Source organism: Lonchura striata, chromosome 17 (genome assembly GCF_050655825.1).
Source record: "Lonchura striata isolate lonStrDom1 chromosome 17, ASM5065582v1, whole genome shotgun sequence".
Taxonomy (NCBI): Eukaryota; Metazoa; Chordata; class Aves; order Passeriformes; family Estrildidae; genus Lonchura; species Lonchura striata.
In genome coordinates, this window is record NC_140719.1 from 2,257,477 (window position 1) to 2,280,208 (window position 22,732).

The 22,732-nt window shown below is 51.2% G+C and overlaps 3 protein-coding genes across 3 annotated transcripts in view; 2 read left to right on the forward strand and 1 right to left on the reverse strand.

The window, feature by feature from the left end:
- The first annotated feature begins 4,063 nt into the window (after positions 1–4,063).
- Positions 4,064–12,888, forward strand: DPH7 (diphthamide biosynthesis 7). The gene is made up of 9 exons (XM_021551623.3): positions 4,064–4,283; positions 4,629–4,765; positions 5,196–5,283; positions 5,995–6,089; positions 7,656–7,822; positions 8,658–8,730; positions 9,524–9,589; positions 9,751–9,923; positions 10,944–12,888. Exons 1-9 carry the CDS (start codon positions 4,146–4,148, stop codon positions 11,555–11,557), a joined length of 1,551 nt encoding a protein of 516 aa, XP_021407298.3. The 5' UTR covers positions 4,064–4,145; the 3' UTR covers positions 11,558–12,888.
- On the reverse strand, positions 11,743–14,342 carry MRPL41 (mitochondrial ribosomal protein L41). Its single transcript, XM_021551624.4, has one exon. The coding sequence runs from the start codon at positions 14,340–14,342 to the stop codon at positions 13,935–13,937; it is 408 nt and encodes a 135-aa protein (XP_021407299.1). The 3' UTR covers positions 11,743–13,934.
- A 414-nt stretch (positions 14,343–14,756) lies between these two features.
- Positions 14,757–22,732, forward strand: part of PNPLA7 (patatin like domain 7, lysophospholipase) — a 134,945-nt gene continuing 126,969 nt past the window's right edge. Inside the window, exons 1-6 of the mRNA XM_077787845.2 lie at positions 14,757–14,901; positions 16,622–16,656; positions 19,010–19,072; positions 19,783–19,870; positions 20,431–20,513; positions 22,348–22,436. Of these exons, the coding sequence (XP_077643971.2) occupies positions 14,877–14,901; positions 16,622–16,656; positions 19,010–19,072; positions 19,783–19,870; positions 20,431–20,513; positions 22,348–22,436 (383 nt within the window). The 5' untranslated portion in view covers positions 14,757–14,876. The remainder of the gene's footprint in view (positions 14,902–16,621; positions 16,657–19,009; positions 19,073–19,782; positions 19,871–20,430; positions 20,514–22,347; positions 22,437–22,732) is intronic.

The following is a 22,732-nucleotide window of genomic DNA, read 5'->3' on the forward strand; positions in this document are numbered from 1 at the left end:
TCCATGTCTGCTCTCTGGCTTTTTCCCCTTCCCTTGCAGCTGCCTTCAGAGCCCAGTCAGCCCTGGCTGCTGGCAGTCCCTGCAGGGCAGGAGCAGTGCCCCAGGAGCTGGCGTGGGGCGTAGGGACCCTCTGGGATCTGTGTCCAGGCACTGCCCCCTCCCAGGGGCTGCTGGAGATGGACCTTGGAGCAGGCAGGATTTTCAGGAAGCTGGAGCAGCTTTCTTTTCCAAAGCCCTTGTACAGAAGGCAGTGGTAGGGGAGCTCAGGTAGCAGCTGTGTGTGGATGTGGTTGCCCTTGTGGCTTCTCCGTAGCGTAGGAAACACTCCAGTCACGTGCAAAGATGTTTAAATATCTAATATTGGGTAATCTGAGTTATTTATTCACTTTTTTAAGACTTGTCATCAATCCAAGAATCACTTTTTCTTTTTTTAATGTAGTAATGAGTAAAACTAGTATGGGAGGAGGATTTCCCTTGCAGAGCACATGCCTATTTTTCTTTTAATGAATAACCATTTTCTATTCCATTTTTGCCTTAGAAGTGTAAGGAACATCAGTTGAGTTTCCTGAAGAGCTAAATGGATAATCTAGTGCCAGGTGTTAGTCTTGCTTCACAGTAGAAGAATGTGAACTGCTGAGTGCTTGATGCAGAGCCTTTCTTGGAGTGCTTAGTGAAATTTTTTTTGTAAAAGCCGTTTAGAATTTTGATTTTTCAATCAGGATTCACTTTGCCACTTCATGTTGCAATGTTGGTCTTGCTTGTATTCAATTTGTTAGAAAATCGATCTGCTGTGGACTTCCAATATTATATTCTGTTTCTAATATCTGCACAGGAAGTTCTGAATTATTAACATTTGGGTGGGTTTTCATCTTTTGGCTTTAAGCATCTTGGGGAAATAGCAAAAAACTATTGAAACTTCCTGCTGGAAGTTCAGTTAAAGGCACTTGGTCGAGTTGCCACTCTTAAACCACTGTTGTACTGTAACTTTTCTGTTCAGGCAGCCCAAAATGCTCTTCAGTATGAAAAAAACAAGCAGGACCCAATCAAATTTTCCTATAATGGGTAATATTTTTTTTAAAGAAAACATTAATTCTTTCCTTGAAGTGAAATGCAGTTTTTGATTAATATAAAATGGGACATAAGGAATATTTTATTGTTTGATGTAATCCATTGAATAGGGCAGAAGTATTGAGTTTTTTTCCCTTGCCTGTTTAAAAGGCTGCTATTTGTCCTGCCAGTTTTCCATTTTATTACCAGGAATCATGTTTATCAAAACAAAGTGCAGTCTTGGAGCCCTTAAACCCTTGAGCAGCACCAAGCAGGACAAAGTTGGTGCTGATGTTTTAATGCTGCTGCTGTGAGGACAAGGAGAGGCTGCAGACCAGGGCCTGGTGGGGCAATGGGGAAATTCCTGTGAGGGAACGAGGGACAGGTGGGACAAAGCCAGGATGGAGGGGGCTTGGGAAATCCTGATCCCAGGGAATGTGGGAGGGTGGGGAACAGCAAGTGGGGAGATTTCTACAGGGTTAAAGGGCTGTGAGACCAAGCCAAGTGGAACAAAACTGCCTAGACACCTGCAAAGGCTCAGGGGGATAACCAGTTCTGACCTGGGTTGTGATCTCTGACTCCAGACTCACCTCATGCCACAGGAGAGAAGTGGCTACAGGGATTTTGACTCTTGGAAAGGTCTTGGGGACTGCAGTAAATACATCCCTGCCTGCTGGTGGGGGAGGTTGTGTGATCAATGAATCTGGCAGATCATGGCATGTACAGACATCTTCCCTTTCAGTAATGAGGGTCAGAAAGGAAGGTGGCAGCTCCCCAAGCCACCCCAGAGAATGGAGCTCTTGGGAAGACCCTCCTTACCCACAGAGAACCCTGCCTAGCAGTGATATCTCTATATGGACAAGTATTTAAAAACCTAGGATTGGAGTCATTTATCTGGGAGCAGACCTGGACAGTTCTGATCAAGAACTGATTTTCCAAGGGCTTCGCCCAATGGAGATGTTCTTCATCCAAGTTGTTTCCTGCAGGGAAATCTGGTAAATCCAGCTCAGGGGAGGTGGCTGCAGCGTTCCTGATGCTGGCTGTAACAGAGGGCTGCACACCCTCTGTAAACACACTGTGAAATGTTGATACAGGTACCTTCCAGGTGCTCCTTCCTGTCCAAGTAGGATGATATCACCAATCCCAACATGCAGAAAACACAACTGGAAATCCTGGCTGGCTTAAGGAACACCAAATATGAAACACAGTGGACTGCAGGCCTTGGTGTTTTGATACTTGCACCTTGAAAACACCATCAGGTTATACTCTAGTTTTCCCTTGTGACTTAATTTAAAATGAAACTCGTGGTAAAAGGAGTAGCTGAAAGACTGAAATGCTTATGGGAGGCATGGAGATGGTGTAAGACACCACATGGGCCAGGAGCAAAGCTTCACCACCCAGCAAAACAGCACTGAGCAAAAGGAGGCTGGTGTGATTAAACAGGAGCAAGTGGGATACTCAGAATAAGAAGTAATAATTTGTAAACTGAACTTGTGTCCAAATACAAGAGATAGAATAACGTTTGGCAGGTGAAATGTAGAACAAGCAAGCAAACAAACCAACCCAGCAAAATAATACAAAGAAAAATGGAATACGAAGAATGTTCAAGTCATAAACCTTGAATGGGTAGTTCTGAAAAAATCAGGGACTGCTGCAGCTAACAGAGACTCATGCACAGAAAAGGGAAGGGCTGACCTGAAGATGAAAGCCTCAACAGAAGAAAATCCAGTGACTTGTTTGCATATGTGTTCCCTGTGAAAGAGCTGGTAGAGTTCACACAAGAATACTTCCATATGGAGAGCTCCACGGGGAATCTGCTCAGAACAGAAGTGCTTTCAGGAGAGATTAAAGTTCTGCTGAAATGAGCAGCAACAAGTTGCCAGGAGCAGACGGTGCCACCTACGGCTCCAAGGGAGCTCAGGAATGAACAAGCTGAGCTCCCAGCTGGGATGGCGACCTCTCCCTTGGTACAATGTCACAGCAAATGTCACAGCAGCTTCTGGAAAGAATTTCAAACTACAACCACCTGCACTTCGCAAATTCATGGATGCTGGGATGCAGCACCAATGGCTGAATACTGAGGAGGAGTCAGTGTGGGCTCTGTACGGGGAAATCATGCTTCAAAACTTTACTGGCATTGCTTCAATTCCAGGCATCAACAAGCAGGGAAAAGGGGATTTGGTTGGGACAGTTTAAACTGCATTTAATGATGTCTTTGCTCAAGGTACTTAAGGAAGAAAAGCTGGTGGTCAAAAAGAGAAATGTCACACAGGCAACTGTTTAAAAGACAGGAAAGGAAGAGTAGAAGGGAAGGTTTTTATGGTGGTGGGAAGTAAACACCTGGACATCCAGTATATAAAGAAGTTCAGAAAAAAGGTAATGTATAATGGAAATTACAACATCCACCGATTATATTATTCAGTGTAATGATAATATAATAAAGGCTGAGTGAATTGCAGAAGGATGAGACAGTGGGAGATGAAATTCAGTGTTAATAATTGTAGGGCTGGTTATGGGAAAACGGCAAACGGCCAGGCTTTGGCTGACTTCACTCAGCAATGAGACCTTTGGGTCTGCAGGATTTCCGCCAGGGGAACAGCGGCAATGCAGGCTCCAGGAGAGGACGGGAGCGCAGGGAGCAGCACCGCCGTGGGATGGCTGCGGGGCGCATCCCGAGGGCGCAGGGAAAGGGCTGCGGGGAAAGGGAAAGGCTCAGGGCAGCCACCAGCATCGCTCCGCGGTCCCGCACAGCGGCACCAGCCCGTGTCTCCGCGGGAAGCGCCGGGGTGGGGAAGGTCTCTAAGCCGGGCGCTGGGAGGATGGCGAGGAAAGGCTGATGCCGGATTTCCCTCGGGAGCGGCTGCCGGGTTTAGGGCGGGGGTCCCTCACTGGGGGTGCTGGAGCCGCAGCCCCCCCGCTCGGGAAGAGCGCGTTGGGCGGAGCTCGGAGAGGCGAGGGAACGCAGCCCGGCCGGGGGAAGGGGCGGCTCCGCGGCCGCTCCGCCCGGGCCCGCCCTGACCGGGAAGCAGACGGGCGCGGCGCCGCCTCCCCGGAGCCTCCTGGGAGCCGCCCCGGCGGCGCAGCGGGGCCCGGCCGCGATGGCCGCGCCGTGCAGGACGCGCACGCTGCAGGTGGTGGACACGGAGTTCAGCGCGGACGCGGTGGAGTGGTGCCCGGTGGAGGGCTGGCACAGCATCCTGGCCTGCGGCACCTACCACCTGCGCCCGCCCGACCAGGTGAGCCCGGCCCCGCTGCGGAGCGAGTCCACGTCCCCATCCCCGTCTTTGCCCGGTACCGCTCCGGGGAGAGCCCCGGCCCCATCCCCGGCCGGCACCGCAGCAGGCGAGCCCCCGTCCCCGCCTGGCCCCGCTCCGGGACGAGCCCCATCCCAGTCCCTGGTCCTCGCGGCGGGGCCGTGCCTGTCCTGGCTGGGGTGGCTCAAGGGGGGCAGAGCGGTCCCTCCGGTGAGCGTGGGATGGGGGCTTCCATCCCTCAGCCCTGCTCCTCGCTCCTAGCAGATCCCGGGTGCGGAGGCAGAAGCGCGGCTGAGCTTGCCCTCTTCTTTCCCGTGTTTGCCACAGAGCGATTCCCGGGGGAGCAGTGGGGCCTGTGACCGGACGGGGCGGCTCTACCTGTACCACTACAACGAGGAGCAGCCGTACACCCCCCTGACCGAGATCCAGCGCATCGACACGGCTGCCATCCTGGACATCAAATGGTAACTCTGGCCTGGCCAGGCTCGATGCCACAGCAGCACGCTCTGCTCCCCTGGGATCCTTTTTTGGCATGGCAGCAACTAAAATAGTTACTAATGGAACAGTTCCTGACTTCTTGGAGGGAAATACTTTCCAGTTTGTTCCAATGAGCAAAGACTGCCTTGTTTCTGTTTCATACTTTCTGCTTACTTGACTGGTCATGACTTTGTACCTAATTTATTTATATAATAACACATAGTAGATCTCCTTTGTACAGAATCCCCTCCTTGCAGGTGTGTGGGAACTTGAGGAGCCTTAGATTTTCTTGAATGTGAGATCTTTTTGGTCACATACCTTGTCCTTGTGCATGTTGGAATGAAAGTTATGGCTTTGCTCTCTTCCTAAAATACAGGAAAGATGGACATTGGAGAGTTGTTTAACTTGATCTTTCAGGTGCCACATTCCTGTTGCAGAACATCCCATGGTTGGCATTGCAAACTCCACAGGTGCTGTGGAATTTTGCCACCTGACTGGAAGTGAGGTGGGTGGATGCAATGCCTGCTGAAACTGTTTTTAACCCACGTTTGCTACATCTCTACATTTACTAGTAGTGTGTATGGGCTTGCAGGAAAGCTGGTTTCCATGGCTTCCTCAGCATGCTTAGCTTTTTAAATACTTCTTTTGACTTCTGATAATGTTTGTCGTAAATTTTATGAACTTGTTTGTGGCACCAAAGAGTTGGGCTGGGCTCTGCCTATCTGCAAAGTCAGGGAGGAGAGGCAGGAGGAGGGAAGAAGCAAACCCTGAAAACAAGTGTGGCCTAACTGGGAAATATCAGAAAGTGCAAAGCTGGTAAAAGCAGGGAGGATTTTTGGAGTGGGGTTTCTTTTAGTGATGAGAAAAGAGGGTGATCAGAGCCATTCTGACAGAGCAAAGAAAGTAGAGGCCAGTCTGTAAGGGAATTCAGCAGTCAGGGTGACCCTTCTGCTGCACTTCATTGCTCCCTGAGAAGAAGCAGAGCTTAAGGGAAGTTTGGTGGGAAATGAGCAGCAGAAGGGTCGGATCTTGTGTGGGCACATTTGCCCCTCAGCCAGCACTCGGTGATTGTACAGTGCTGTGGGACATTGCTTCTTTAGTGTGGGACCCTCATTTGCTGATCAGGCTCTGGAAAACCTGCTGTGGGAAGCAGTGCACCTGCCATTATGTGCCTGCTGTCTTCCCAGTCTTAATCCACTCCTTTTGTTTCCAGTAGAAGAACAGCTGCATGTTGGAGCCACGCTTCAGGGTGGATCTTGGGGCACAGCGACTGGCCTTGTCCTTGGACTGGTCCACTGGACGAGAGCAATGGTGAGGATGGGAGATGGAGGCTGGGGCTGGAGGCCAGGGTGTGTGGGACAACTTTCAGGAGACGTTGAGGGCTTGGATGAAGCAGTCTTTAGTGGTTTTGACTTCCTTGATCCCAGCTGGCTCCCTGACCCTGCTCTAGAAGTTTCTGTTTCCAGAGCAAAGGTAACAGGAACACAAACACTGTGGCCACTGGAACAGGAGCAGAGACTAAACCAACAATGAATGGGAGGTTGTGCTCTGGGGAATGGCAGCAGGTGAACCAGGGGATGTGTCTTTTGCTGCCTTTGTTAAAAGGAAAGACTAGAATGGGATGCAAATGGAGCCACTGGTTCCAACTCTGCTCTTAGAACAGCTGAAATTTTAGTGTGAAATTCTCCTTAAGAACTGCTAATAATAGCACATGTAGGAAGTTTAATTATGGGTTAGTGAGAAACAGGAGAGAATTGGCTTGGAAGCGGCTCCTCCTCTCAACTGCTCATACATGAGATTTCAGAAATGGCATTCATGTGTGAAATAAGCTGAATTAGCTGTACCTTGAAGAAGGGGAGGGGTAATGTGTTCTGTAGGTACAGATGAAGAATGATGCCTTTGGTGGGAGGCTGGAAACCAGGGGGATCAGGCAGTCATTGCTTAATGCTATACGGCAAAATTGCCAATTAAAGCTGTTTCTGTGTGTGCTAATAAGTAAGTAGAATTGCCAGTTAGACTTCCTTCTTACATTCCTCATTTTTGTCTCTGTCCTTCATGATAAATGATTGTTGCATGATGAAATGCCCCTTTAAATCTGTCACTGTTGTCACTTGAGAGACCAGTAACTTCTCCTGGAAGCCAAATGTATAGTGTTCACATCTCTATAGGAAGGGGGTGGCCTTGTATCTCTTATGTGGGAATTTGGGAGATTCAGTCTGGTTGAATCATTTGATACAGAACTGGGAAGAAGCCTCAGGCCACTGAAGCTGTGTCTGCAGTTGTAGGTAACCAAACAGAAGAGACTTAGTTCATGTCAGGGAATGCCAGAAAATCTGTGCACTGGGAATTGCAAAACATTTGCCAGTGCTCCAAGGTCATTGTATCTAGAAACTGTAACTGTACTGTGGCACAGGAAGAGAGCAGGAAAGGTCAGGATCAGCCAGTGCTTTGGGTTTCAGTGATAGCAAAGAAATAAAACATCTCTTTGTACTCCAGAAGAGGGAAGAGGCTCTGAAAGGGCATTGTCAGTCTGACTTGGAGAAAAAAAAACCAACAAAACAAGAACCCTCTTCACATGGAATTTTTTATTGATGTAATGTGAAGCATGTAAGAAGTCAAGTTTTGCATCTGTGATAAAGATGAAAGCCAGTACTGGTTCTTTTCCCTGACATGGGTGTGAGTAGTTGCTTCCCATGAGAGCAAGGAGTGGTGGTCACTGGGGCAGGTGATTTTAAGATGAAGCTGAAAGGGCTGAAACTGAAAAGTATGAATGTGTCATTCCTGCCACCATGCTGCCAGTCTCTGCCAGTGTTTAGTTGAATTAAAATATTTGATTGTTGCAGTAATTCCCAATGTTTTTTGTGTACCCTGCTGTAGTGGATGTCCTTTAAGAGTGATCAGCAGTGATTCAGAGGGGAAGCTGAATCTTTTCTCCATAGATGAATCTGCTCCTTCTGTGCATGTCTTGAACCAGTGGGAAGCTCACAAATTTGAGGCCTGGATTGCTGCTTTTAATTACTGGGACATTGATATCGTGTATTCAGGTCTGTATGGGCTGGGAATCTCCTTGGGGACTGTTGTTGGCGGGGGGGGGGGGGGGGGGCTTGTTTGGGGATACGTTCCTTGGGTTTTTACTTTCCAGGGTTGGGTGAGTTGCCTGCATCACCTCTTTAAAGAGCTGGGGCCTCTGATTAGGGGTGAAAAGCTTCTTTCCTTGATGGTGGAAAATGGTTGGAGTTAATTAGGAGAAGCTGTACCCTGAAAATTGTACTTTGGGTGGCTATTGGCAAAAAGAAGATTGTATTCTCCTGCAGTATGCTAAGAGCCAGAGAGCTGTTTGAGTCCAGTCTTTATGACTTCTAATTCTTTTTCTTACCAAAGAGGAGGGTACCAACATAATGATGACACCATTTGTGTTTTCTGTGGTGATGAGTATTGAGAGCCTGATGTGATTTTTGATGTGTCTGTTAAATTCTGTGAGATCCCAAGGCTGAAAAGCATCAGCTCTTTGTCACAGGCTGCCCTGAGCAGGAGGGGACCACCAGAATTATCAAGCCAAGCCCTGTCCCTGCGCAGACCCCCAACAACCCCACCCTGGGCATCCCTGGCAGTGCTGGCCAAAGGCTCCTGGAGCTCTGGCAGCCTCGGGGCCGTGCCCATTCCCTGGGCAGCCTGGGCAGTGCCAGCACCTCTGGGGGAAGAACCTTTCCTGCTCTCCAGCCTGAGCTGCCCTGGCCCAGCTCCAGCCGTGCCCTGGCTCCTGTCCCTGTCCCAAAGCAGAGCTGGAGCTGCCCCAGGGAGGAGCTGTAGAGTCTTGGCACTGCTTTGCCCCATGCTCAGGGCTGGTGCTGAGGGTCACAGTGTTTTGTCCCTGGGCAGGAGGGGATGACAGCCTGCTCAAGGGCTGGGACACCAGGTGCAGTCCAGAGGCTCCAGTCTTCACCAGCAGGAGGTGAGTGAGACCTGTCCACGCCCAGCCCTCCAGCAGTGGGGTGGGAACACCCCCGCCGCTGCCCTGCCTCTGCCCAAGCCACTGAATTCAGAGCTGCACAGTAATAGTGGATCCTGGTTCTGCCTCCCTTGGGAAATGGAGGCATCTGCTGAAGTTTTTTTCATCAGTACAACTTCAGGTTGAAACTTTCTTCTCTATGTCCTTTTACACAATAACCCAAGAGCTGACCGCCACATGTGAAGAAGGTGGTAATTTCTTTCTAAAAAAGGATCCTGATTTACACTTTTATTTTGGCAATTTTTCTGTTTGTTAAATTTGGATATATTATTATTGAATGTTTTTTAGAAAATACTTTGTTCTCCACTGTTTAGTTATTTGAAATGATCTCTTTTCTCTCTTACTTTTAAAAATGGTTAAAACAATATACGCAGCTCTCCAGTGGAATTCTGTATGTAAACTTAAATTACACTGGGGACTACAGCTATGGAAATACTAATTTTGGGAGTAAAGTCTCCTGGGGATGGAGTTGTCCTGCTGGAGTTCTTTGGGCCTTTGAGCAGCAGTTCATGGGGCAAATATTACTAGAAAATACGTGTGCTGAGAGATGGTGTGAGTAGAGGTTTTGTCCCTGGGAAGGCTGTTGGACTGTGTAGATAAAAATACTTGGGTAGGTCACTGAAGTGAAATTTTGAGCTTACCTCTCCTGAGACACCTTGATGAAATAATGTGGACTCAAAATCCTTGAAATTCACGGCAGAAGCCCTTCTCGAATTTCTGTCTCTTCCCTCTGCAGACATTCCATGGGTGTGTGCAGCATTCAGTGCAGTCCCCACCGGGAGAATCTCTTGGCCACAGGAAGGTGAGTCCCTTTTAGCTTGTGTGACCAACCTCCTCTATTACCTGAACCTGCTGCTGCCTCTGCAGAAATTCTGTGTGGTGCAGAGCATGTGGTCTTTCCTACCTTTTTTTCTGTGCCCTGACTTGGCTGTGCTTTTCTGCCTGTTTGTGGCGTGTCCCCAGCTATGACGAGCACGTGCTGCTGTGGGACACCAGGAACATGAGGCAGCCGCTGGCTGACACCCACGTGGAAGGTGGGGTGTGGAGGCTGAAGTGGCACCCCACGTGTGATTTCGTGCTCTTGGCAGCCTGCATGCAGAGTGGCTTCAAGATCCTCGACTGCCGCGGGAGCCTGGGTGAGTGTCCAGGGAACAGAGGTGCTCCAGGGCTGCTCTGCTGTGCCCCTTCCCTTCGCTGCCTCCAGCTTCATGGCAGGCATTAGGAAGGATTGAGATGATGTTAATAGCCATAGATTTCTATTCCAGTTTGAGGTAACTTCCAGCTTTTCCACATCTGTGCACTCTCTTGGCCTGCTTGGTTGTGCCAAGGCCCTGACAGTATCTGTGTAAATCTCTCATAATTTCTTTTAATGGGAGGAAAGCCTTTGTGTTTGGTGTGAGGGCACAACCACTCTGGGTTTGTGTTCATTGTGATGGTTCAGAGAGGTGCTTCCAACTGTCAGGTGATGCTTTCCTCTTAGCAGGAGTTACTGACCTGCTGTGGAATCAGTTATTGCCTCAGGAAGGAAATGCTTTGCAGCCTGGTTAATCTAGAATAACATGAATAAACCCTTCATGTGAATCATGAGGTACTTCATGGTGAAAAAGTAGTTTGCATTCACATTACAAATGCAGTCTGACAGAGGATGGTTGGCTTCCTCGGTTCTCCAGACCTTGGCCAGATCAACAGCTTAGGAAATGAGAATGGCATTTCTCCTGTGTGGGAAAGGAAGGAACTTGATGTCCACTTACTGTCAGAATCAAATGCTGAAAGCTGACAGGAAGAACATCTGCAGTGTATTAATAACCAGGACCTGGCAATCCCCCAGGTGTGTTCATGACTAGGTGAATGTTGTGGTGTGATCAGTCGTGTCTGTCTTGAGCCTTTGTAGGCACTCTGAATAATGATGCTCTTTAATCTCTGCATATTAAACCCTCTTCTCCTCTGCTGCTGACCCAGGAAGAAGCAAGGCCATTGAGAGGTGGCTGAAAGATAGTCAGCACCTCATTCCTCCTGGAATGCTTCACTTAGTGGTGAAGAAAGCAGTAACCAGAGAACTCTTCCCATGACACACAGCCAATGCTGGAATGGCTGCTGAGCACTCTGCCACACCCACAACTTGTTTTCTAAGTAATTTAATTTCTCTTTTTTTTAAGCGGAAAACACAGAGGAATGTATCATCCTGTCATCTTATGTCCTGCACAATTCCTTGGCCTATGGGGCTGACTGGTCAAGGCTGTGTCCGAGGGATTCCTTGCCTGCAAGCCAGGACCTTGCTGCTGCGTGCCAGCCTTTGGAGGAGCTCGTGGGAGCATCAGGGCAAGGAGACGAGAGGCTGAATTTGCAGGTCCAGAACCTGAAGATAATTTATGAGTCTCCTACAGCTACTTTTGATGTAATCCTGGATGAGGAGAGTGAAAGCCCTGCTGTGGCACACACAGCAGGGCCAGGGCCAAAGCTGGCTGGGGATCCTGGACTGGTCAGGGGCTCTGGTTTAAAGGGAGGTTTAAATTTGGCTGCCCGAGTGGCAGATCCAGGGTCAGCCAGTGGCTCTGACTCAGGAGCCAAGAGACCCAATGGAATTGGCCTGGACAGAGGCAGTGACTCAGCCAGGTCTCCAGACAGCCCCAAAGAAACTAGCATTGTGGCCACTTGTTCTTTCTATGACAACATCCTCCATGTCTGGAAGTGGGAGATGAGCCTGGTGACCCCTCCAGATGTGCAAAGTCCGAGATCTCCACGTGAAAGAACAGCTGAAAGTTTGCACTGACCAGTCCCAATGGAAGAGGGAGGATGACTCCTGAACGAGAGTGACAGCTGAACTTAATGCCCCAACTTCTGCCCTTACTCCTGGGCTTTCCCATCTTACTGCTGAGCTTGGGAGTCCTTCAAGGCCAACACTGCTGGGATTCCTGGTGGTTTAGTTTCAGCACAGAGAAGCTTAGAGGCCTGTGGTCTTGACCAGACAGGTTTATTTAGTTTTTCCTTAATGTCCTAGTTCCAAGTGGAACAGCCCTCCTCTCACAGGCTGCTGCTTTGTACCTCAGATCTGAATCCTTTCAAGGCTGGTTTGCATTTCACAATGGATCTGTTAAGCCCGTTCTCCTCCTTCCCTCACAAACCAGACTTGGTTGTGCTGCTGTGCAGACCCAGTAAGTGATCAGAAGGTTTCCTGAATGTCTCAGAAAAGCCCCTGAGCAGAGGCTTGGCTGTGTGATGGGAGAAGAGCTCAGACAGCCCAGATGCAGTGCAGTGTGCTCACAGTGATGTTTATCAGAGAGAAGCTCTGGTTCAGAAGGAAGTGCAGACTGTGTGATGGGAAGTGCTGTGGGATCCTCCTTGTGAGGATCTTGGTGCTTCTCCATCATTTTCCATCACTCATCACCTGACTGCAAACTCCTTCATCATTCCCAGCTGAGCTCACCCTGGATCAGATAAATCCTGTAGTGACCCCACCATGTTTTAGTGCCATTCAAACACCCCCACGGCCTCTCAGTATTCAGCTCATTCTTTCTGCTCTCCACAGAACCACCTCTAGGCCCAAAGTCAACAAAGTCAAACTCAGTTTCTAAAAGGTGAACAGCTTTAAGATCAAAACCTCCAAAAAGTTTAAGCGGTGTTTCTTGACATCTTTCTAAATCTAAGAAACCAAAATCTTAACAGCATTGCCCTAACTACCTCCAGGAATGGCTGCAGGATTTTTCATGGTTGCTCCATTAGCTTTTTTTCACTGTGAAATATCAGCAAAACACCTTTTGTGGAACATTTTCTCTATTCCTAGAAACAAAAAACCAGCTTCAACTAGATCAGTAACTTTTAGTTTGCATGGTTTGTCTTTTGAGGGTCCTAAAGAATGAGTTGTTTGGAGGGAAAGAAACACCAGCAACAGGTCTCTGTGTAACAGTGCTGCAACTAAATGAGGTGCAGCAGGTGAGAACTTTGCTGCTTTGAGATGCCCTCCTCAAGGGTGAATGTGTATTTTAGCAAACACTCTGGAGCACTGTTACATGAAGATTCATATTAGTAATGAAAACAAGAGCTTTTGCTAAAGAAAAAACATGCTATTTTTGGATGTTTCTAAAATAAAACAAATATAAGTGATTTATCTTTTTTTTTGTTGTTGTTTTGAGTTTTAAAAATCAAATGACTTGACAGTCCTTATGAGGACCTTGTGCCCTGGCCTGGCTCGAGTCCAAGGGGTGAATATTCTTTGGGAGTCACAGTGGACAATCCAGTTTCCTGGGAAAACCGAGGGTGTGTCCCTGCATGTTTTAAAGGTTGTAATGCTTTTACTGCCCTGTGAGGACGAGAGGGAACAGCCCGAGGGCAGCGGTGACACCAACTGGGCCAGCCTGGTTTCAGCTTTAGGCCAGGCCTTGCTTTGCTCAGGGGAATGAGGCGAGCCAGTTATTATCTGCCTTCACATGGGGTGAGAGGCAAATGGTGTGGTCAAGAGCAAGCTGGAATTGGCAGCAAAGGGCCCAGGATCTGCTCTCCAGCCCTGCTTCCCCCTCCAGCCACCTGCCAAGTGCCCTGGCTGGCAGCAAGTCTCAGAAGGGAAGGGCTGAAGGGCTCCTCTGCCAACAGCAGCAAAGCAGGAAGCAGCCACTTGAGTGTGACTGCTCTGACCGGCTTCACAGGAGGTGAGAAATGCACAGTTCAGTCAGAAAAGCTGTGCCTTCCCCATCCCCACTGTGGCTGATCCCTGACCACAGCTCATCCTTCTGGGATCGGGGCTGCACAGCCCCGAAAATGTGGGGGTTTTAACCTCCACAGTAAGGACTCATGTGGCAGCCCTTATTCCAGACTAAGTGACCATCACAGACCATCATCCACTGATCTCGCTTCCTTTCTCCCAAAGTGAACGCTTTCAGTCTTAAATTAATTTTTAAACTTTAATTCTTAAACTTTGCAGTACTTTGTATTTAGAAACATCACAGACCCCTCATCCTCAGAACCTCAGAGAGGCTCTGCTCAGCAGGCACAACTGTCTCCCAGAGGAATTACCAGACACGGATGGGAAATCAAACCGCAGGTGTCACCCGGATTTAAATCAGGTATTAGAGAAAAACAAGGCAGAAGGATTGGCTGTGACGTTCAGTGACAGAGTCTGTCCCGTACTGGCCGGCGGTATCACTGCCCGCTGCCTACCGCACGTAGTTCTTGGGGAAGAGCTGGAAGAGCTTGCCCTCCTGCGTGGGCTCGAAGCCGTACTTCTGCAGGTTGTCGGGGTCGAACGTGCCGTCCTTCACATCCTTCTCGATGCGCGGAGCCACCAGCTGGTCGAAGAGCTGCTTGGCCGTCACGGGCGGCTCGGAGCCCTCGGGGGCGCGGTACGACACGTAGGGCCGCAGCTTGAAGCCCGTCAGGTCGGGCACGACGAACTCGGGCACCATCTCCTTGACGAGGAGGAACTTCTTGTTGCGGGTAAGCACGCCCACCTTCTTGGCACCGCGGCCCTTGTTGTGGCTCCGGGGGCCGCGCTTGCTGGTGAAGGGCGACAAGCGGTCGGCGCCGCGCACCAGCCCGCGGACTAGCTGGGTCAGCATCCCCATGTCGGGCACCGGGGGCTCAGCGGGATCGGAGCCAGGCCCTGCGGGCACCGGGGGCTCAGCGAGCCGGGTCGGTCCTTGATGGCAGCCGGGAGCTCGGAGAGACCGGGCCGGTCCCCGCGGGCACCGAGGAGCTGGCGAAGGCGGAGCGAGTCCCGGAGAGCACGGGGGGGCTCAGCGGAGGCGGAGCCGGTCCCGCGGGCACCGAGACCTCCCCGGGCCGCGCTCCCCTCACGGCCCGGAGCGGCTCCCGCCTCCGCACACGCCAACAGCGCCCGCTCCCATTGGCCGCGCCGCGCCAGCCAATCCGCGGCGCCGATGCTGCCCCCGCGCGGCACGCGCGCCGAACGGCTCTAGGGGGGCTTTTCCCGCCAATCAGCAGCGAGCGGCCCGCGGGGTGGGCGGGGCCTGGCGCGGCCGCGCCCCCTGGCGGCGGCGGGCGGGGTCTGCGCTCAGCGCCCTTCGGCCCGGCCCGGGGACTGCGGGACCGGCACCGGCACCGGGACGGGGGCTGGCACCGGCACCGGCACCGGGAGGATGGCGGGAGCAGGAGCGACAGCAGGTGAGAGGGTGCCGGGGATCGCTGGAGCGCGGCGGCGGGACGCGGGCCTGGCGGGCTTGTGCAGCCGCGCGGTGCCCCCGGCCGGTGCCGGTGCCGGTCCCCAGGCCCGGCGGGAGGAGTTGTTGTTGAATTGTTTGCAGCCCGTGTCCCGAGCTTTAGCCTGGCGAAACGGGGCCGGACAGAGCACCCGGGTCTGGCCGGGAGAGCGAGCCGGGTCCGGCCGGGGGGGCCATGAGGGTGACCCGCGGTCGGTGCCGGTCCCTGCCCGGGCAGTGTCCCCGGGCAGTGTCGGTGCTGTCCCCGGGCAGTGTCGGTGCTGTCCCGGGGCAGTGTCGGTGCCGTGCCCGGGGCAGTGTCGGTGCCGTGCCCCGGGCAGTGTCGGTGCCGTGCCCCGGGCAGTGTCGGTGCCGTGCCCCGGGCAGTGTCGGTGCCGTGCCCCGGGCAGTGTCGGTGCCGTGCCCCGGGCAGTGTCGGTGCTGCCCCGGGCAGTGTCGGTGCTGTCCCCGGGCAGTGTCGGTGCCGTGCCCGGGGCAGTGTCGGTGCTGTCCCCGGGCAGTGTCGGTGCCGTGCCCGGGCAGTGTCGGTGCCGTGCCCGGGCAGTGTCGGTGCCGTGCCCCGGGCAGTGTCGGTGCTGTCCCCCGGCAGTGTCGGTGCCGTGCCCGGGGCAGTGTCGGTGCCGTGCCCCGGCAGTGTCGGTGCTGTCCCCGGGCAGTGTCGGTGCTGTCCCGGGCAGTGTCGGTGCTGTCCCCGGGCAGTGTCGGTGCTGTCCCGGGGCAGTGTCGGTGCTGTCCCGGGGCAGTGTCGGTGCTGTCCCGGGGCAGTGTCGGTGCCGTGCCCCGGGCAGTGTCGGTGCCTTGCCCCGGCAGTGTCGGTGCCGTGCCCGGGGCAGTGTCGGTGCCGTGCCCCGGCAGTGTCGGTGCCGTGCCCCGGCAGTGTCGGTGCTGTCCCGGGCAGTGTCGGTGCTGTCCCCGGGCAGTGTCGGTGCCGTGCCCCGGGCAGTGTCGGTGCCGTCCCCGGGCAGTGTCCCCGGGCAGTGTCCCCGGGCAGTGTCGGTGCCGTGCCCCGGGCAGTGTCGGTGCTGTCCCCGGGCAGTGTCCCCGGGCAGTGTCGGTGCTGTCCCCGGGCAGTGTCCCCGGGCAGTGTCGGTGCCGTGCCCGGGCAGTGTCGGTGCCGTCCCCGGGCAGTGTCGGTGCTGTCCCCGGGCAGTATCCCCGGGCAGTGTCGGTGCCGTGCCCCGGGCAGTGTCGGTGCTGTCCCCGGGCAGTGTCCCCGGGCAGTGTCGGTGCTGTCCCCGGGCAGTGTCCCCGGGCAGTGTCGGTGCCGTGCCCGGGCAGTGTCGGTGCCGTGCCCCGGGCAGTGTCCCCGGGCAGTGTCGGTGCTGTCCCGGGCAGTGTCGGTGCCGTGCCCCGGCAGTGTCGGTGCCGTGCCCTCCCGCGGGGCCGTTCCGGTGCTTGCTCTCCGTAGGGAGCAGGGATGGGTCTGGCGGTGCCCCGGGCTCCCACAGCTCCCGGAGTCTAAATTCCGTGGCTGTGAAGTTTCTTCGGGAGAAGTCTCGTCGCCCAGCACTTCACTGCCGGGTTTTATTGCTCCGTACAAAGGGAGGATAAAGTTAAAAAATCATTGTTCCCCTTGTGTTGTTCAAGAGTTTGGACCAGAAGCTGTGGTCATCTCTTAACTCAGTCGTCTCTTTGCTTTTCTCTTTGCTCCTGCGCACCCCCAGACGTGGATGAAGGGGACAACAGCACCAGCCTTGAGGTACAATTTTTGTTTTGTTCCTATTTTTGGACTTACTTATTTCCTGTGAGGGTTTCCTGAAGCTGAAAGCAGCTGTACGTAATTTGATAGCATTGGGACAATGTCTTTAGATGCTTTTACTTTGAAAGAGCCTTTCCTGATGAGAGTTTTATCCTTTCTGACTTTAAGGACTTTAAGGTCCCATTTTATTGTGTGTGTGTTTTATTTCTTGCAAACCATTCATGCTCTGCTTCATATTCTAAACTGTTTTAATAATGCTACAATTTAAATACTTTCATTTTTAGCCTAAAGAAGGAGGAGTTGCAGAATTCTGGCAGATTGCACTTCTTGCATTTGTTTTTAATCACAAATGTGAAACTCACAGACCAACAGGCTCACATGATGCTTTCCCTAGTCGTGAAAAACAAACCCCATGAGAAGAAATAGTTCTCAGAACTAAAACACACACACAATGTACTTGTACACAGTTAACAATGTTTTGTGAAAATCCAGGTTCCGTAGTCAAAACAAGCCACGGGTGCCTCTGAGCTACGAGGAAGCCTTGTGTTTTGGGTTAATCCCAATTTTAAGTCCTTGTTTTCAGGGCTGATAAGGTTTCCCACCCCTGCCTGGCCAGGGAATGTGTCAGTGTTTGCCTTGGACTGCAGTGAGGAGGAGCTGGACTCTCAGCAGTGCTGGGTGCCTGGACCCTGGATGGGTGTGAGCTGCATATTTGTGCTGATTGCTTCTCAGCCTCGAGTTCTTAAGGAAACGTGGACGTGAGGAAGCAGAGAAATGCTCTTGGTGCCAGTCCATACTCTGGGCAGGTGTCTGCTCTGTGCTGAGGTGCAGTGAGGGCCCTGCAGGGTGGTCCCACAGGTGTTGTGGGTCTGAGGGTTCTCTGGGGCTGGGTGAGGTGAGGTGCTTAGGCTGGGTGCTGAGCACAGCCTTCCTCAGAGAGGAGCTGCCCTGGTGACTTGGCTGTGACCTCATTCCTGCCCCAGGAGCTGCCACAGCAATCACTGACATGGCTCAGGTGTCTGCACAGCTCAGCCTGGCTGCTTTGCTTCCTCTGCTTGTCCAAGGGTTGTCCAAGCTGGGAAAGATCCCCCCCGAGTCTGAGCAGGGGAATATCAGACTGTCACTCCTGAAAACTCTGCAAGAACCTCTCAGGGGTTCTTGGAGCTCTGAATTTCATCTTTCCCTTGTTGCTTTTCTGCACTGAGGCCCCAGCCTGGGCATGCTTGTGTTTTATGCTTTTCCCCGTGGATTTGTTTCTCCCCTTGCATTAGCAATGTGAGTGTCAGTTGGCAATTACTATTTTTGGTGTTATTTGAGATCATACAGGCCTGGAGAGGACCAGAACTGTCCATGTCCCAGTGTCCCTGACACTGTCATGGGGAAATAAATACATGAAGTGACCAGAACAGACTTCCACCAGGAACTCTGTGTCACCAGGTGTTGTACCTGTTGCTGACACATCTTCAGCTTTTTATTTTTGCAAAACCTTGTGACTTTTCGCTGCAATCCCATGAGTAATAGTCTGATAACAAAAATGACAGACTTAGTTTGACTCATGTTGGGAAGATAAACATTAAAGTGCTAAAGTGACCTGAGAAGGCAAAGTGAGCACTGGTCTAGCAGGAGTTTCCTTTGTGCTGTAAAACTGGAATGAATTCCATTCGAGAGACCAGTTTGATGACTTGGTGTACCCTTCCTTTTTCTCTTGGTGGCAAAGCTGAGTTCAACTGTCATCCAGATCTGGAACCACAGGCAGGAATGGCACCTGAATTGTGTGTAGGGTTTAATTCAAGTGCTTTTAAGGTTCAAGATATAGAGGGAAATGTATTTGCCCTTGTACTCACGTTGTTTTCATTTGTCCCTAAGAATAGTTTTGCCTTTTCCCCCTTTCTCTTAAGTTTTGGGTTGGCATTTGTGAGACTGTTTTAGGTGCCAGGTTTTATTCCTGAGTGACACTGGTAGACACAGGTCCCAGGACAGCACACCTGAGCCCAGGGCTTCTGCCCATGTGCATCATCTGCTTTTTATGATGACTTTAATATGCTGGTTTGTGACTTGTTTTCTCAGTCTCATAAAGTCCTTTGCATTCCATTCTCATCCTTGTTGCTCTGAATAACATAGAATGATTAAAAAAAAATGTTCAGCTCTGTTTGACCCTGATTTAGGCCTGTTTAGGAATGCACTGAACTGACAGCAACACAAAACTCCCCTACTGATCCCTTTCCACTGAATGTTTCTGTTTACAAAGTGGGTTATAAGTCAAAGAAAAATACAATCAAATTGGTTGAGATGTTTTTTATGGGGACTTTTTTCCAGCTGTGGGAAACTAATTTCACCTTCCTTTTGGTGCCAGGCTGTGACAGGAGGTGGGACCCCCATCCTGCAGTTTGTGGAGGACAGGATCCAGACCACCATGGTAAAGTGGAGCTGCAGTCAGCAGCTGGCTGAGGGCTGGGGCTGCATCCACAGCAGCTTCTCCTGAGCTCCACGAGCTCTGCTAAGTCACTGCCAAAGTCTGAATGTTTGTTTCTTTGCTGTCATTGTGCATGAGGCAGGAATTAATCTCTGTTATTTAGAATCTCAGGTTGGTTTGGGCTCAAAGGGACACCCTAAAGCCCACCCAGTTCCACCCCTGCCATGGCAGGGACACCTCCCACTGTCCCAGGCTGCTCCCAGCCCTGTCCAGCCTGGCCTTGGGCACTGCCAGGGATCCAGGGGCAGCCACAGCTGCTCTGGGCACCCTGTGCCAGGGCCTGCCCACCCTCCCAGGGAACAATTCCTAATTCCCAGTATCCCATCCAACCCTGCCCTCCTTCATCTTGAGGCCATTCCCCCTTGTCCTGTCCCTCCATGTGCTCATACACCTCCTGTACATTGAGTTGGTCAGCTCCCGGATCTTTGGGAAGAAGCACATGGAATATTTTCCATGTGATCTTAGGACTGGTCGCTGGTGCAGTTTAAACTTCTTGCATATGAGATGTTTGAATTTATAAATTAAGTATTTATGAACATGCTTGGCTTTTAGACATCTCACTGAGCTGAGTGTTCTTCAGCCCTTCAAAAAGTATGTAGTAACTTCTGAAGTTGAAAATTATTAACTTCTTTCTCCCTAAATTCCCCCCCCAGCTGACTGGAATTGCAATTGGAGCTGCAGTTGCACTGTTGCTTATAGCAGTTATTGTGTTTGTCGTGTACAGAAGAGTGAGACAATCTAGTAAGTATTTGGTAACCATGTAAGTTTTCAAACCAATTTTTCCATTGATCCCGAGTCTGTAGTTTTCTCGGGTAGTTGTTGCTGTAGAGGTGTGCTTCTTGCAGGACAGCAGCTTTGAAGGATGGAGACCTCGTGGTGGCTCCCTTCCCCAGGTGTGAGCCCAGAGCTGCCCCATGCAGGACCTGGAGCTTTTATTTCCTTGGCTGTGAGCAGTGTCAGCCTCAGATCAGTGGTGAATTATGCAGAGGAGTTCAACCCTACTGTGATTTCACTGTCACAGGAAGGAGAAATGATTGAATTAGAGGTTTCCTTCAGGAGATTAAAGCTGCCCAACCCTCCTGTCTGTTTAGAGCCCTTGATCTCCTCTGGGCTGAGGTGGAGCCTCAAGGCAGCCCTGCCTGGGTCTGGCTTGGCCAGAGCTGGGGAATGAGGGGTCCCAGGGTGGCTCAGATCCCAAACGCTGCCCAGGAGCTGCTCTGGAGGCAACAAAGCCCCCCAGCTGTGCTCAGGTGCTCTCCCAGCTGCTGAAGGTGGTTTCTGATGTGGTGCTTCTGTTCCAGAACAACTCCAGCCACACGTGCCTCAGTACAGGTTTCGCAAGAGGGACAAAGTGATGTTCTACGGGAGGAAGATCATGAGGAAGGTGAGGGCACCTGGAAAGGGGGAGGGAAGATGAAAATCCAGCTTGGGAGGTGTAAAGTTTGCTGTAGTTCACTGGCTGAGCTTGGCCCAGGGCCTGTAAATCTCACTGGGATGTTGTGGATGTTTCACAACTCCTGCAACACTGGTTGGATTGCTGAGGGAGCAGCAGCAGCTTCTCTTTCTGGCCAGACCTTTCCTCTTTGAAAAATATTTGCAGTCAATGAGGGTAGCAATAAATCAATGAGTATCTAACTCCTGTAGGGAGTTAATGATTGTTTAAATATCCCTGAATCCCAGACTGGTTTGGGTTGGAAAGAACCTTAAAGCTCATCCCATTCCACCCCTGTCAGGGACATGGACACCTTCCACTGTCCCAGGCTGCTCCCAGCCCTGTCCAGCCTGGCCTGGGACACTTCCAGGGATCCAGGGGCAGCCACAGCTGCTCTGGGCACCTGTGCCAGGGCCTCACCAACCTCACAGGATCCTGACTGTTCTCTGTGCTGCCAAGTCTGGGTGTGCACTCACTGCAAACCATCTGTAGAAAAATAAGGTACAGGGAAGTAACCATCCTTAGTCACCCTGTGTGGAGGAACACTTCCTCCTGTGAACTGTGAACTGCCCCAGCCTCTGCCTTCCACACTTCACTGGTGGGTTTAATTCAGTTCTGGAGCTGTGTCATTGTGAAGGAGGTGGTTCCTCCCCGAATCTTGCATAGCAGGTCAGCCTTTAAGAAGAACTTGGCCAAAAAAGCCCTCAATTAGAGGAAATTTTGTGTGTGCAATGTTATAATTTTAATATTCTTTATTATTTTAATATGCAGTTTCTTAATTTGAATAATTTTTAGCCAAGCTGTTTATATGTAATTCACATAAGTAAAGAATGCTTTGAATTACACATAGAAAAATAATTTCAGGTAGTTTTTTGTTTGAGTTTTAGACCTTACTTTTTGATTTTCTTCCTGAGTAAGGCAGAGAACATTACACCCAAACTGACTGCTGTAGGTTGCACTTCATGGGTTTTTGATAACATAACAAGATTTTACGTAAAAAAAAAAAATCCTTCCAAACTAATTAGAGATTTCTTTTGCAACAGAAACTTTTTACAGAGATTCAACTGCTTGGATGGAAAACTGGGGAATGTTTTGAAAATACCTAATGAGGGGCTTGCTTGGTGTAGCAGTTGTGATTTTTCTCCAGAGGGTGGCACTTGAGAACTAGGAAATGCAAGGAAAAGCCTTGGTTTGTCACCATCACATCCAGATAGAATCCTGGAATATCCTCAGGATATCCAACAGGATCACCCAGCCCAGCCCCTGGCCCTGCCCAGACCCCCCAAAATCCCACCCTGGGCATCCCTGTCAGCGCTGGCCAAAGGCTCCTGGAGCTCTGGCAGCCTCGGGGCCGTGCCCATTCCCTGGGCAGCCTGGGCAGTGCCAGCACCTCTGGGGGAAGAACCTTTCCTGCTCTCCAGCCTGAGCTGCCCTGGCCCAGCTCCAGCCGTGCCCTGGCTCCTGTCCCTGTCCCAGAGCAGAGGTCAGTGCCTTACTCCTCTTCCTGATGCTGAGTGTTCCTGAATGAGAACCAGAGCTAAGAGTCCTTCCCCTCTACCATCCATTAGCACTGTAGTAGTTGACTGGTAAAATCAAAATATACTCTACTTGCTTTAGTAGATATCTGCTTGATCCTGGAGTAGATATTCCAATCTTCCAAAGTCTTATATGAGCTCCTCACTCTGCTCACACTCAGATGGCTGGTAAATGTGTTGGTGCCTCAGCTGGGTAGGTTTTTTTGGTTTTGGGTTTTTGTGACTGTTTTTGTGTCCATGCTTTCCCCTAGGTGACAACTCTTCCCAACTCTCTGGTTGGGAACACCGTCCCTCGCCAAAGGATGCGGAAACGGGCAAAGGTTTTATCTCTGGCTAAAAGGTACTTGGGACTTTGGGAAGGGGAAAATTCACATCATGGGGGCTGGTGTGGGGTTTTTGTTTGTGATGGAGAACTTGTCCCTAGCAGAGCCCTTTTCTGTAGCTGCTGGTTTTTCCCAGTCCTGTCAGCTCTGGATCAGCTGGGAGGTTTGCTGAACTGGGATGGTTTTGGTGAGGAAAGGCAGGAGGGTAGAATGTTTTAGCTAGCTGGCAATGTGTAACTCAGAATGGTGAATTTTAATATTTACTATATACTTACTTAACATTTCTTATTAGTACAGATTTAATAATTTGTAT

What these genes read in the sequence shown, in the direction of transcription:
- DPH7 (XM_021551623.3), top strand. Translation starts at nt 4,146, where the DNA reads ATGGCCGCGCCGTGCAGGACGCGCACGCTGCAGGTGGTGGACACGGAG. An exon ending in GCCATCCTGGACATCAAATG is followed by an intron (nt 4,766 to 5,195) that starts GTAACTCTGGCC and finishes TTGATCTTTCAG; the next exon opens with GTGCCACATTCCTGTTGCAG. An exon ending in GCCACCTGACTGGAAGTGAG is followed by an intron (nt 5,284 to 5,994) that starts GTGGGTGGATGC and finishes TGTTTCCAGTAG; the next exon opens with AAGAACAGCTGCATGTTGGA.
- MRPL41 (XM_021551624.4), bottom strand. Translation starts at nt 14,342, where the DNA reads ATGGGGATGCTGACCCAGCTAGTCCGCGGGCTGGTGCGCGGCGCCGAC.